The sequence below is a fragment of the Centropristis striata genome, chromosome 13 (assembly GCF_030273125.1).
Source record: "Centropristis striata isolate RG_2023a ecotype Rhode Island chromosome 13, C.striata_1.0, whole genome shotgun sequence".
Taxonomy (NCBI): domain Eukaryota; kingdom Metazoa; phylum Chordata; class Actinopteri; order Perciformes; family Serranidae; genus Centropristis; species Centropristis striata.
In genome coordinates, this window is record NC_081529.1 from 24,410,285 (window position 1) to 24,423,874 (window position 13,590).

Sequence of the window (13,590 nt, forward strand, 5' to 3'; positions counted from 1 at the left end):
AAAGTCTAATGTGAAATATTTGGGATAAATTTGGTTCATTTTCATGTTAATCCTGTGTAGGTGTTGCACATAATAATAGTTCAGTAATAACGGCACATGAGATTTATGCTAATGTGTGGGCAGCCACCAACAATAAATTATAAGAACAATATTAAATAGGAAACACCAAATGCATGACTGAAGAGCTAAGGGCTGGCCGATGTATCGGTTTAAAAGATATATCAATATATTTATAAATCTAATGGAATTAGACCATATCGGAAAGTTTTTTATATGTTAATGCAGCCCTTACTAGGGTTTGTCATATTTAGTTTTTCTTGTAATGTTTGTTATTCTTTTCTTATATAAATATAATTATTTCAGAAAAAGATTGGCCTATTTTTATTTCATAGGCTATTTTTATTTAAGATATTTTTTTATTTAAATGTGGACTTTATGGAGCTTTGATTTAATGTTGTGATAAAAATATCGGGATATTTATCATATAATGATATTAAGCCTAAATATATTGGGATATGACTTTTGGTCCATATCGCCCAGCCCTAGAGGAGCTTAATACAAATTAACTTTTGCTTCAATTTTCTAGCCAAATTCTGACCCCATGGTTGATTTCCACTAAACAGAAAATACCAACAAAAAAAAGGGGCAATCACTGAATCAAACAAGACAATATAATTTTATGCCAAATCCCCTTCCAATCTTATACACACTCAGCTCCTGTGTTTAAACCCAAAATGTCCTCATCTTCTGCCATCTGTGCCAGGGCAAAAACAAAAATGGCACCATCTGTGGATCCCTGGCAAGGTTTGTGTGCCAGTGGCTATCATCAACCACTGTGGTAAAGAGACGTCACATTACAAAAAAGTCTGTGTTGTTCACAAACATCGGTGTTCACAATAAAGCCTGAAAGCTTGAACATGCTAATGAATGCAGACAGGGTTAGAGGTTTCCTTCATGCTGTTTTTAGCAGCTGAAAGATTTCCATGAGATGTTTTCAGTATAATGCATAATGTATCATGCACTTTGCATCAGGTTATGCAATGCATTGAGTTCCATACAAGACTTTGTCTACAGCCCTTCTAGGTCAGGATGCATGATATGGATTTTTTTCAGCCAATACTATTAACCTGCTTCTAATGGATGATACATACATACATTTTTTTATTTTGAAAGACGTTCATGACTGCTGCACACCTGAGGGGACAGAAAGCCTAAGATGGAGTGAGTGAAGATGGATGATTTGATATCCCATCGCTCTGAGCTAACCAGATATGACTTTTGTTAATGCAACAAAAACTAAGTTCAAAGTTCTAACAGTTCTAAATGTATAAAGCATTATGCCAAATAAATTCAAATTAAATAATCTGTCAAATCATTTCAACTAAATACTCAATACAAAAATATTTTTTTTTCAAGAACTGAAAACACACAGGAGCTTAGTCTGCAGATAAAACGTGATGACAAAAGTTATACAGGAGACTAAGACGTCCATGCTACTTTTGGTGAGGGTGAGGTGGGCTTTTCTATACTTTCTATACTTTCTATACAGTATTGGACTGTGTGGATGCTGCACTTGAAAATGTGGCTTTGTATTACCCTGTCTATTTATTGGCAATGATTTCAGTTCAGTTCAGTTTTATTATTCATATGTAGGTTAACACAGGGTAACAACGGTACAATGAAATGTGCTGGAGGAAAAAACAGCTCAACTCAGCAATAAGAGGTCCAGTCAAATAAAATACAAGAAAAATAAAAATAAAGATGGGATATAAATAAATAAAAAACACTATAAACATATACATATACAACAGTATCGAAAATTGGGTGAGTATTTTATTTAATAATGTCTCATTAACGGCATATATATATATATATATATATATATATATATATATATATATATATATATATATAAATAAAAGATATAATACCGTGCACCCCTCTGAGCCAAAAGCTGTAGTTGGCTGGAAACATGCAAACATCCTAATGTTTGGCAGGAATCATGTTAAATCAGTAATATTGACTTTAAAGGGAATATTTCTCAAAAAGTAATGAGGCTTGTTCTCTCTGGATATTGTTGTTGTTTGATTTTTTTTTGTAATAACTGCTGATACCTTGATTTTGGAAACCAACACCATTAATAAAGTCTAAAAAAGAAAAAATCTAACTTGAAATATCAAGAAAACAAGACTACAAATCGAACAAGACGTTCGGTGGCAGCTTCCAGGATTTGACAGTTTACACGTTTGAGTCAGCACCAAGATATCATTGAGGTTTATCACCTAGCACCTATTGTCGTGTGACTGAAAGCTGCAAACTGATGACAAGATAATCTCATCATGAAGTCGATCAACAACGCCCTGATAACAGAGCCGGCTGTTCTGCTTTGTAGATCTCAAAAGCTATGTTGTGTTTTTCAGCTCTCAGAATGGAAGAGTACAAGATCAAACCCGCGATTACAACATCTATAAATAAGTTGAGGTCCACGGTTGGCTGGGTCTTGACATGGTGCGAGGTTAGACAGAACGCAAGAGTGGAAAACAAAAAAGAGAGCAAATATGAGTAGCAGAGCAGACAGAACCCAGGAACAACACTGGCACCCACACTGACAAGGGAGAAAAAATATAGAAAGCAGACAGCATGAGAGAGCCAGAGGGTTCAGAAACAAGCCTCCACTCAAATTCATGGAAGTTCAAATCTCCAAACACAACCTCGCACTCTTGCATAACAGCTGCATTTGACCTGTGGTGAAATGAAGTACAGCAATCTGTGCTTTCAGTAAAAGTAGAGATAACTGTGGCCGATTGCGATCAATATTTCTGATTTCTCTTCCTGCAGGAGAACTTCTGCTGCACAGGATGGAGTCTGAAACACAGTGATGATGGCGTGCATGTCTACACGTACACATGCATGTGTCAAAGACGCCGTAACACAGTTTAAATGACTCAGACACACACTGATAGAGTATACTGTAACACCTCTCAATGTCCCACATGCTCCGGCATTCCTTAATGCGGATCCACCCACTAGGTCATATGGGCACGTTGCATCACTTCCTTTCTCCTGCAATTCTCCGTTCTTATCATGCATTATTATTTTTCCCCTCATCTTATTGTATTCCCTCAGGAAGCAGCTCTGAAAGGTTTCTGTCACGACCAACTTCCTGTGAGGAATTTCCTTCTGTTCCAATGAGAAAAGCTCTGCAAGAGAGCTGCAACATTCACCAACTGTCACTTCCAATATCAGAGTGGCTGCGACTGAAAATGACCACACGCATGCACAAAGACACACATTACAAACACGTCCCAATTCATCCATCACGACGCTCCTTCTACTAAACGTTCAGATCTCAGGCGCAGAGATAGCTGCACCGGATCACCCTGGGCTGCAGGAGGAGGAGGAGGAAAAGAAGAATGAAATTGTGTGGACATGAAGCCAGTGTGCTCTCTCCGGCAGGCCAAACCTATAACAGATTGACTGTCTGAGTAAATAAAGCGAGGCTGATGAGGACTTGGTGCTGGTCTTACCTGTAACAATACCTTTTCTGCTCTTTTTAATTAAGTCACGTAATGAGAGAAGAAACAGAGCTGGCTTCTCCCGTGTTTTCCTTCCCATCAGTGGGATTACCTGGGGAAAACCTAGGATTCACACTTCAGCCGGTAATATAGCAGGATGCGAAACCTGAAGCGCAGGTGCTACATGTTGTGACAGCAAAAAAACAATAGAATGAGAGCAGCAAAAAAATTCAACTCAACTCTCCTGAACAGCCTTGAATGTAGAATTAGTTCCCAATCTCACAATGGATTGTTGGGTTAATACACAGATTTTAAATTGCATTCAAGAGGCAATCTTCAAAAAGGAACATTGCAACTTTTTATTATGTTGACCTGTTTTCATGATTGCAAACTCTTTCATCATTCTTAGTCACACAGTGTACTGTTACATACCCTGCCTGTCTTACTGCACATTAACAAGAAGAAAAAAATGGGATTGAGAGGATGTGCCTCATGTTCAACAGGCAGTAAAAAACATGTCGGAGCAAAGCCAGGTGCTGCATCTCTCACACACATATTGTCCTATTCATCCATCAGAGGCCTGCTCCTCTAGCCCAGATGAACCTGGGAAACATCAGTCTGAATATTACTCATCCTTACTTGTGTCCTTGACATGACAACAAAGAGAAACCCTTTTGGTACCATCTCCTAGTCAAACCACTGTCGTGCCCAGAGATGTTTCTCTGTCACGAGGACCACACACAAACAAAACGCTGGCACCCTGCCCCCCTGCTGTGGTGTCATTACTGTCGCACATGTCCCCCAAGCATCATCAAGATGAGGCATCACTCCCAAACACACCCTGGTGGTGTCCAATCAAATCAATCTTTCTTAGTTAGAAAGAGCTGTCTTTGTCTGGGGCCCAATTTGACACAAGTGAGGCTCCGGCTCAAGTCATTATCCTTTAAGGGAGTTAAGGGAGGAGGACGGATTAAGAGGCAACTTTGAACAACCCCACCCCCATCAAACAGCAGACGGACGGCCACGGGGACAAGAGGAACTCTACTGTTGTTTCTCAACAGGGGAAGAGTGAAGGGAAGGGAAAGTCAAACAACAAATCCTGGTCAAAGCTGCAATAGCAGTTAGTCTAGTCTAGTGTTTGCTTATAAGCATTAGCACTACTGCTAAATGAAAAGGGTCCCTTCTGTGAGGTGAGAGGTTACACATTTCTGTGTGGCCTTGTTCATTACTGTTATTGTGATCTGATAACAACTGGACATCCCATTGTATTGTATTGAGATCTGAGCTGAACTTTAGTTGGTCTTGGCAGTAGGGCTGGGCGATATAAAATATACTGATATATTTTTAAATGTGATATGGAGACATATTAGACCATATCGCACATATCGATATAGTTATTTTTTTATTTCCTTCTTTATATATAAATGCTGCCCTTACTAGGGTTTGTCATATTTAGTTTTTTTGTAATGTTCGTTATTCTTTTCTCATATAAATACATTTATTTCAGTAAAAGATTGGCCTATTTTATTTCATAGGCTATTTTTATTAAAGATATTTTTTATTTGAATGTGCACTTTACGGAGCTTTGATTTTTTTTTTTTTTTTAAAGGTACTCCTGTTGTGATAAAAATATCGGGATACATATCGTATATATATGAAGACTTATTTATAATTAACCCAATTTATTTAATTTAATAAATATAAATAAGGTGCCAGCTGGGGTACCACCAGGGACCTGAACAACCCATTTGTTGTTGTCATTTCAAGTAAAAATCACAACCAGAATATAAAATGTTAGCAAAAAGGCTAATTACCCATCTCTGAAGTGGTTATGTCTCGGCACAGCTAGGTACGTGGTTTGTTTACATGACATAAAAGTGTGATTTCAATGGATTCAGTGTGGGCAAAGAGAGTCTGATGCAGCGCGATAATCGGACGCTGGCTTGCTGTTAGAACACAGTGTGAATCCTGCTTTTTGGATGTTATTATCATACTTATTGGTGATGTGTCAGTTGTTTTTTGTTCTTGTGTTCTGCACAGATGTGACACCTGCCCACCCACCTGCTCGCATTCCCAGATATCTGAAGCTCATAGTTATCAGAGAAACAAGCTGAGCGAACTCTAGCATCAGGTGGGCTGATGCCCCTCCGGGACATCCTTTATCTACCAAAAAGGATCGAAGAAACACAATTTTATATGTATTATTTAGTGGTTTTACTGGTTTTATTTACCTGAGATTTTGTTTTGGAGACAAAGTGACGGCTGTGTATAAATCAGTTCCCGATAAAAATATCAGTTTTTTGTTTTGAGACACATAGTGGCAGGAAATTACATAGTTTGTGAAAGACACAAGCCCAGTACTAGGATCAGATATGTATGATGTTCCTTCTGCTTCCGCTAGTTAAAAACAACAGTGCATTTGGTCTTTGCCAACGGAAATGTTACATGTTTATTTGCAGAAAGTGGGGAAGTGACACCAAATCACAGACATACTTTGAGTTGTCCACTTGTGATTAGATCACCCAAGACAGATGTGAATGCCAGGTTTCAGCAGGGCCTATGACTCTGACAGTCTGACAGAAAGGACTCTTGTAGAATGTCTTTGAAACCAAGCTTGAAACACTTAGATACAGACCCTCCATATCATGTCTCCAATACAACTGCAGACAGTGTTTTTTCCCTCCTTCGAGACTCCTCGTCTTTTCTCTGTTCTGATCTGACAGCGATGCAGTTTCAAGTGATAAGACACTTTGGAGATACAAGAGAAACTTACTGGGTCCGTCAAATAACCTTGAAACAACGAGCCAAACACAAACCTAAACCATACATAAATCACAGCTCCGCTTTGTTTAAATTTGCTCCACCAAGATGCTCGGCATTCTTGTTCAGGGGAATGTATTCGGGGCTCTTGAGCTCAATGTTTCTCTGTGGGTGAGTGACATTTATAAAACGGTTCATGCTTTTGCTCCCTGTTTGCTGCTAATCTGATTCTGATACAAAGAGGCCTATTTGAGATGTTTGTATTTTGCAGATTGCTGCTGAGAGAAGCAGCCAAGAGAGCAAGCGATGATTCAGCAGCCCCAAACGTCTGTAATCACCACTTCACATCTTCTGCTGCCTCCTTCTCAACGCAGTGCAGATCTCTGTTTTCCAAAAATATCTGAGCATTCGGATCGAGGTGCTGCTGCAGGACACAAGGGAATTACTTTAAAATCCTTAAAAGAGACGTGCATTTTATTCCAACTTTCAGGATCCCTATCCATATTTCATTACTTTGTATGACATTTTTGGAGGGAGCTCTTAATCTACGTAAAGCCTGTAATATGAGCAGTGAGGCGTGGATATGCTTCTATTCCAATTCTCATCATCATCATCTCAGATCATCCCACTAAATGTAATCAGTGTTATAAGTTCAGGCTCGTACTGAGGAATGCCAAATCTCACATTAGCTAAACAATAGCCAGGAGCAGAGGCAGCCATCAGGGGGCCTGAATTTAAGACTCTGATGGATCCCCTTCAGCTACTATGCAGTGTCATAAACATCAAAAAGAAAAACACTTGTGTTCCCATCACTCGGAGGGGTTCTGAAAATATAACATACAGTACCTAAATGCAAAAGAAAATCAATTACTATTGTGCATTGGCACTACTGAAAATTCACACTCTTTATATTGTTGAATGCACCAATTATTAAATGAATTACCACACATTTACACCTGTCTTAAACATACAAAATAACAATATGCAGGAGTTCCTGGAGGCAGCATTGGACGAGTAACTTCAGTAGTCACTTGTTGCAACTTCTGAACTATTTATCAAGCCAATATTACCAAGCAGTCAACCTGACAATTATGTTTTTGTTGACAAAATCATTTCTAAGTGAGTATTAACACTTTTGAGGATATTATGGAAATATGAGATGTCCGCAAACCCAAAGTAGGATCAGGAAACTGTTCGAGAGTTGGAATCTGCGCATTCCATCTGCACATGCTGTGCAGAAAGCCCCGGCCCCCCACTTATCTGCATAAGTCTACATGTTAAGACATCAACAAGTGTATACAAAGGCAGCAGCTCTATTTCCACACTTGTTTTGTATGTAGTACAGGATTTTTCTGTTATTTACACCTTTCAGCAAACTGTCGGTTAGCTGAAAAGTGTATATAACAGAAACAGTAATATTTGTAGCTGCCTCAACTAATTAATGTCACACTACACATTTGAAGCATAGTTACTCATTATTCTCACAGGGTCTCGCATAATATGTAATTTTCTGCCACTATGGGGTTTCTTAGGATTGTTGTACTTGTGGTCAGCTTCCCCAGGTTTGGATTCCTTCTGGGTTTGTCTTTCAGGAGATTTTTACTGGGAGCTGAATTATTTACAAAGCTTTTCCTTCTCTCCAAAACAAACGGAGTAGCTAACTAAAACTGGTAAAAGCACTGAATTAAGCAGTTACGCTTTAAAAATCTGTGTTTCTCCTATGCAGTTTGGTGGACAAAGGTCCTGAGCCGAGCTGCTGCTAAAATTTACTCAGCTTATGTCTGATAACTTAAGAGTCAGGTCCGATGAGTTCTTTCAGAAGTCAATTTATGTCAGCTTCTTAAAAAATGTATGATTTTATAATTGTTAAAAACATTTAGGATAATTTTAGTACACAGTTTAACAAAATATATAACATAGGACTAGTTGTTTTTAGACATTTTAATGTTTATGTTATTTTGTTTTATACATTTTAAAATATAAGCTCAACCTTGGCAGTTATGGTATTTTATATTTTTAAAACATCTCTTGCATTGCAATTCCTTTAATACCTGTAGAATCAAAGCCTTGATGCCAAAGAACTTAATCTTTATACACCATAACAACTCCCGCTATATTATACCCCCAAAGTGACAGATATTTTCAACACAATATTGCACCCTGTCATGGTGAAGAAATCCTCCAGATTCTAAGAACATTTAGATTAAACGACCTAGTGACCATCAGTGATATCAATCTCACTGATCCCCTTTGGGATGAACTGGAATGCGGTATAAAGAAAAAAAACATCCACCCATCGAGATTGGTTAGTTATGAAAGACACTCATGTCTGCATGGTCAGCTTTAACACTGGGACACCACAGGTCCTCTGTGGAGTCTCTGGCATGACGTGTGGGAGCTGGTATCAGGGTCAGAGGTGGTCAAACACCGCACTGAACTGCTTTTTCTATGTATATGGTCAGTGAGTGGAGGAGGATGACTCTGAGATTGGACTGAGCATTTCAGTTCTTGTGGTTATTTGACATCAGCTTTTATGTGGCAGAATGCATCACTTCATCAAAGGCAGTTATAGAATTGAACCAAAATGACACTTGATCCTGTTTTTCATCAGGGAAATTTCGGCCCTTTAAGAAAAAAAGGAAATGGCTTTCTCAATCTCCCCTTTAAACTTAAGATGCCAAATTTAGTCGACCTAAATAGAGATTTGCTGAATCTCTCGTCTTGATTGAAAATCAAAAGTGCCACCTCCTCCTCTGGGATGTTCTCTTCTTCCCTCATTCAGAGGAGCTTTCACTCTCCGACAGGATTGACCCCTCCATAAGCCAACCATGCATGTCACTTATTAAGCATACCTCTACACTCTTGTGCTGATGGGGGCCACACTGGGTCATATTGGCTCAAATCTATAAGATGAGATCATGAGTGAGGAGATGAATGGATATCCTGCCATTCATGGAGGCAGAGTGCCGAGGTGGACGGAGCTTACATAAGGCCGACTGATAACCGTGTGATCTTTATTGATCTAAATTCCCGATAGACAGCAGTGTTACAGTACTAATGTCTTTCCTTCTCTTTGGATTACTTTTAACCCAACCATGAACCATTTCATCTTTGACAATAAGTGTTTGACCTTTATTCTGCATCTAAGGTTAAGGACTCCACAGAGTGCAGGGGGAAGAGGGGGAAATAGTGAAGAAAGGAAAGACACGACAAATGCTGAGGAGAGATGCAATAATAATGAGATGCAATAGCATCATCCTTGAATTCTTGATAAACCCTGCTCCTGCTTCCCTCATTGTGCTGGCTGTCAGTTCCACCCAGCAGCCAAGCTGGAGCCGGCCTTGCAGCTGTCCACAGTCCAGCATTACATAACCAGGCTGCATCACAAACCCCCCTCTAGCCCCTTTTGCAGCCTGTCCACCATGACGCTGTCACCCCTCTGAGGAAATGGCAAGAGGACAAAGTTGCATGCCCGTTTAAGGGACACACAAACTCCTCTCTTTTAAGATTTGCTTGTTGAGAGCCAACTTAATGAGGTAATGCAGTGCAGTAATTGCTCATTTGCTTCCCTATTCCCATGGACCCATTGCCCCTTCACCTTTTAAATCTCCACTCAAACACACACGGCAGAGTACTGCTCAAGTGTGGGTGGCTATACGTGAAGGCTACAGAATGGCTGACCCACTTTCCCACCATGCTCTACTTGAACAGTGCGTATCATTTCATGACCATGATGAGCAATGCATATATCTAGAGGTGGTCGGGAAATCAAGCTCTATCTGCTGAGCATTAGACCATGCAAGACATATTACAGGCTCGCTGACAAGCATGTTGCACCTTGAATATAGAAAATGTTCAAATCTCAAACCTGTACTACAATGCCATCATGTGATATACATTAGAGTAGCTGCAATTGTGTTTACGAGCAAGATATAGGTCTGACTTGAAAGTGCTCCTAAGAAGAAGAATTTAGATTGGAAAACTGTCTTTTAAAATAAATTGTAATTCCATCAAAAAGCAGTATAGTTTAATAACAGTTTAATGCCTGCAGCAGTGTCTGAAGTGCAGCTGCGACATAAAAGAAGGGAATTCCACCAGGTGTGCTCAATTTAACAGCCCACAGCTCCCTTGTGTCAGTTAAGTCAGCTGATTTGTCTAAAATTCAAACTTTCGAAGAAGAAGAGCCTCGGAAATGTCAGCGCACTTCTCAAAGAGACTATAATGGAGCACTACTGGGGTCATTAAATGCAACTGTGGACTTTCACACTCAAGTAACAAGAGTCAACGAATACTTCATGTCATTCAAGGCTCTCAGATACCAACAGTATGCAGAATCTTCTGAATTACAAATATATCACACAGATCATTTCTTTCCAGTGTTGTGAGATCATGGCTCGGGTACGGAACCACATGGACTCAGCCTCAGGTACAGTTTTGTGCATCGTTGCTGATGAACTCATTTTTCGAGCTGTCACTGGTTATTTTGGGAGACAATGCATGGGAATTGGCTGCACTTTATCACACTATGCTAGCAGAGCTCAGTAGGATCCCTTTTTTTCTTTTTCAGCATCATACGAACACAATCTTCAGAGAATCAACCTTTGAAGATCACATTTAGACAGCACAATCCCCTCCAGCTCTCCTGTCATGTTTTGCTCATGAGCTTCACAAAGGTGGACGGATGGTTGTGGGAAGGGGGGGGTTAAGCCATGTGATATTTCAAGACTTAAAGAAAAACTAATGTTTTCAGTGTAAATACCGTAAATACCAAGGACAAGCCTCAGGATGAAAACAACAACTTTTTCTTTTTTCACTTCATTGCGTTGATAACACTGTGTCCATACTAACACACATGTTTTTGTTGGGGAGCCAATAATGGTGGTAACAAAGAATTAGTCTTTTGTGTCAGTTGCTAAAAATGCAATCCTTGAGTATGTCCCACCTACGTGATACTTGCATCTCCATTAAGCACCCCAATGATGCACTTTGTCGTGCTAAAGAATTGCACTCTGTGTTGGAGAGACAGTGCTTTTTTTGTGCACTAAAAAGCATAACATGCATTAAACATGTAAGGAAATCTTTTCTATGACAGTGTGTGGAAGACCAGTTAATCAACCTCCAGTAGCAGGAGCAATAATTAGGGCTCAGCATTCATTACAAAGCATTACTGAAAGAGCTGTGTGTAGAGAGATGCTGTCAAGTTTATATTAGGCAAAAGTTTCAAAGCACACCAAATTCTTTGCACCATCTGTTTCACCAAAGCCTGCCATTACTTCTACATTTTGAAGTGTTAAAAAGATTAACCCTCGGTGTGAACAACTCCACTAAATATTATTATATAACTGTTATTCTCACATAGAAACCAAAGCAGAATACCAAGAAAAGTATAGTAATACTTCAATCTAAACCTAAAAAATCCACTCTACTATTCTTTACAATGACTGAATTGGTGTGTTACCGTAGTGCACTAGTGTGCTGTAGTATAGCAGCAATAACGTAACTGCAGCTCTAGCAGCTGATTGCAAATTATTAAATGAATGCATCCGTTTGACCTGACATTATGCAACCTGCATGAGGAGTCTATAATATCTAATATATACATATATATATATACACACACACACACACACACACACACATATATATATATATATATATATATATATATATATATATATATATATATGTATGTATGTATGTTTATCAAGATTATTATACTGCAACACAACTGACTCCGACTGTCAACGTGTTTATTTCAGAAGTGAGTTTGACACACAACATGCAAAGGACCCAGAATGCCGCTCTAAGTGGAGGCATAAAGTGTAATTCGGGGTAATCACCTCATGCATTCTCTCTTTTTGCTAAACTTCTGACAGTTGCAAAAATAAAATTCTCCTTTTTCGACCCAGTGAAACTCAAATGCAGTGTCTGCACAGTTTAGGTAACTGGGCTTACCACACACACATTTGTATTGCCTTTTCTTGCTTTCTGATGTGGCCACTTTAATACATTCCCCTTGTGTCACCTTGACAATCGTTGGCAAGGAGAATTAAATGTTTCAATCTACCAACCTTCATGATGCCGCAAGGTGTGTTTCCAGCTCCCTGACTTCTCTCGGCGGAATTATCACGGCTGTCACTCCCGATCCTTGGGCTGCCGTGCTCCCTGTACCGTCCATTGGTGTAAACTCCTTCGGCCCCGTAGCCCTGGGCAGCGGCCGACACCTCCAAGTACGCCCGGGTACCGGTGAGAGTCACCACGGCCGCATCGCTGGGGATCCCCGCTGTATTGGTCGCGCCCTGGGCTGGCGAGGCGCCGATGGTAGGATCCAGAAAATGTCCCGACACAACATCTGAAGCGTGTACCCCTGCCATGATCCGCCGGTGTTACAGCAATGCCCTCCCCTCCACAGTGGAAAAACAACCCATTTTCTCAAAGCACGGTGGACTTGTTGGCGTCCAGGGCGGCTCGTCTTCTTGTCCGGATCAGAAGAGCTGGTCCATAATCGGGGCGCACGGTAGCGTCTGAAGCCGGTCGGCAGACGGTCAGACTGAGCGGTCCGAGTCAAATACCGAACAGACAGCGTACCCCGCACGCGACCTCCCGCGATTAGCTTTCTGGAGGCGTGTGCTCAAAAACACTGGAAACACTGACTTCTGCTGAGGGTTTTTTCTGCTTGCACTTTTGTCTCCTTGTCCTCAAAAATCAGTTTCGTTCACCACGTCCGCTCCTGTTGACTCTCTGCTGTGCGCATCGCCTCGCGCCCTGCTCACTTTTGCAGCGCTTGCAAACCGGAGAGCTTCCCCTCTCTCATGCATCCGCGGGACAAATTCAAGACTGCGAGAGCGCAATCGCAATGAGCCCCTAAAACGCGTGCACCACATGGGGCGCGTGCGCGGGCAATTGAATTCCGCATCTCGAGCGCGCAATCTCAGTTCGATTATCCACACGGGCGCGCGCACCATCACGCCATTACTTAAAACAGATTGTACTGAATGTTTCTGAATTTAACTTCAATATATAGAAAATGCTTTATAGGCACTTATTTATTGTATTTAATAAAGCTGCAGACTCTCCATAAGAGGGAGCTGGGGGCTTCGCTATTTAAAAATAAAAAATAAAGAGTGTATGATACAAGCATATGTATGAAAATCGTTTTTCTCCTCATCTTATCTTAACAGAAGCATTTCCAAGCTCTACTCATCACATGCTGAGCTGATTTTGCTAAAAAGCTTCAGTTTCCTCTTGGAAAAGGAATCATAACCACTTTTTGATATAAACAATAAAACCTTTAAATACTTTTGGACAAATTTGT

General features: G+C 40.3%; 1 protein-coding gene across 1 annotated transcript in view; it reads right to left on the reverse strand.

Moving 5' to 3' along the window:
• plcl5 (phospholipase C like 5) overlaps positions 1–13,046 on the reverse strand; it is an 88,039-nt gene extending 74,993 nt beyond the window's left edge. Inside the window, exon 1 of the mRNA XM_059347550.1 lies at positions 12,347–13,046. Coding sequence (XP_059203533.1) covers positions 12,347–12,649 — 303 coding nt within the window. The 5' untranslated portion in view covers positions 12,650–13,046. The remainder of the gene's footprint in view (positions 1–12,346) is intronic.
• Positions 13,047–13,590: the final 544 nt, after the last annotated feature.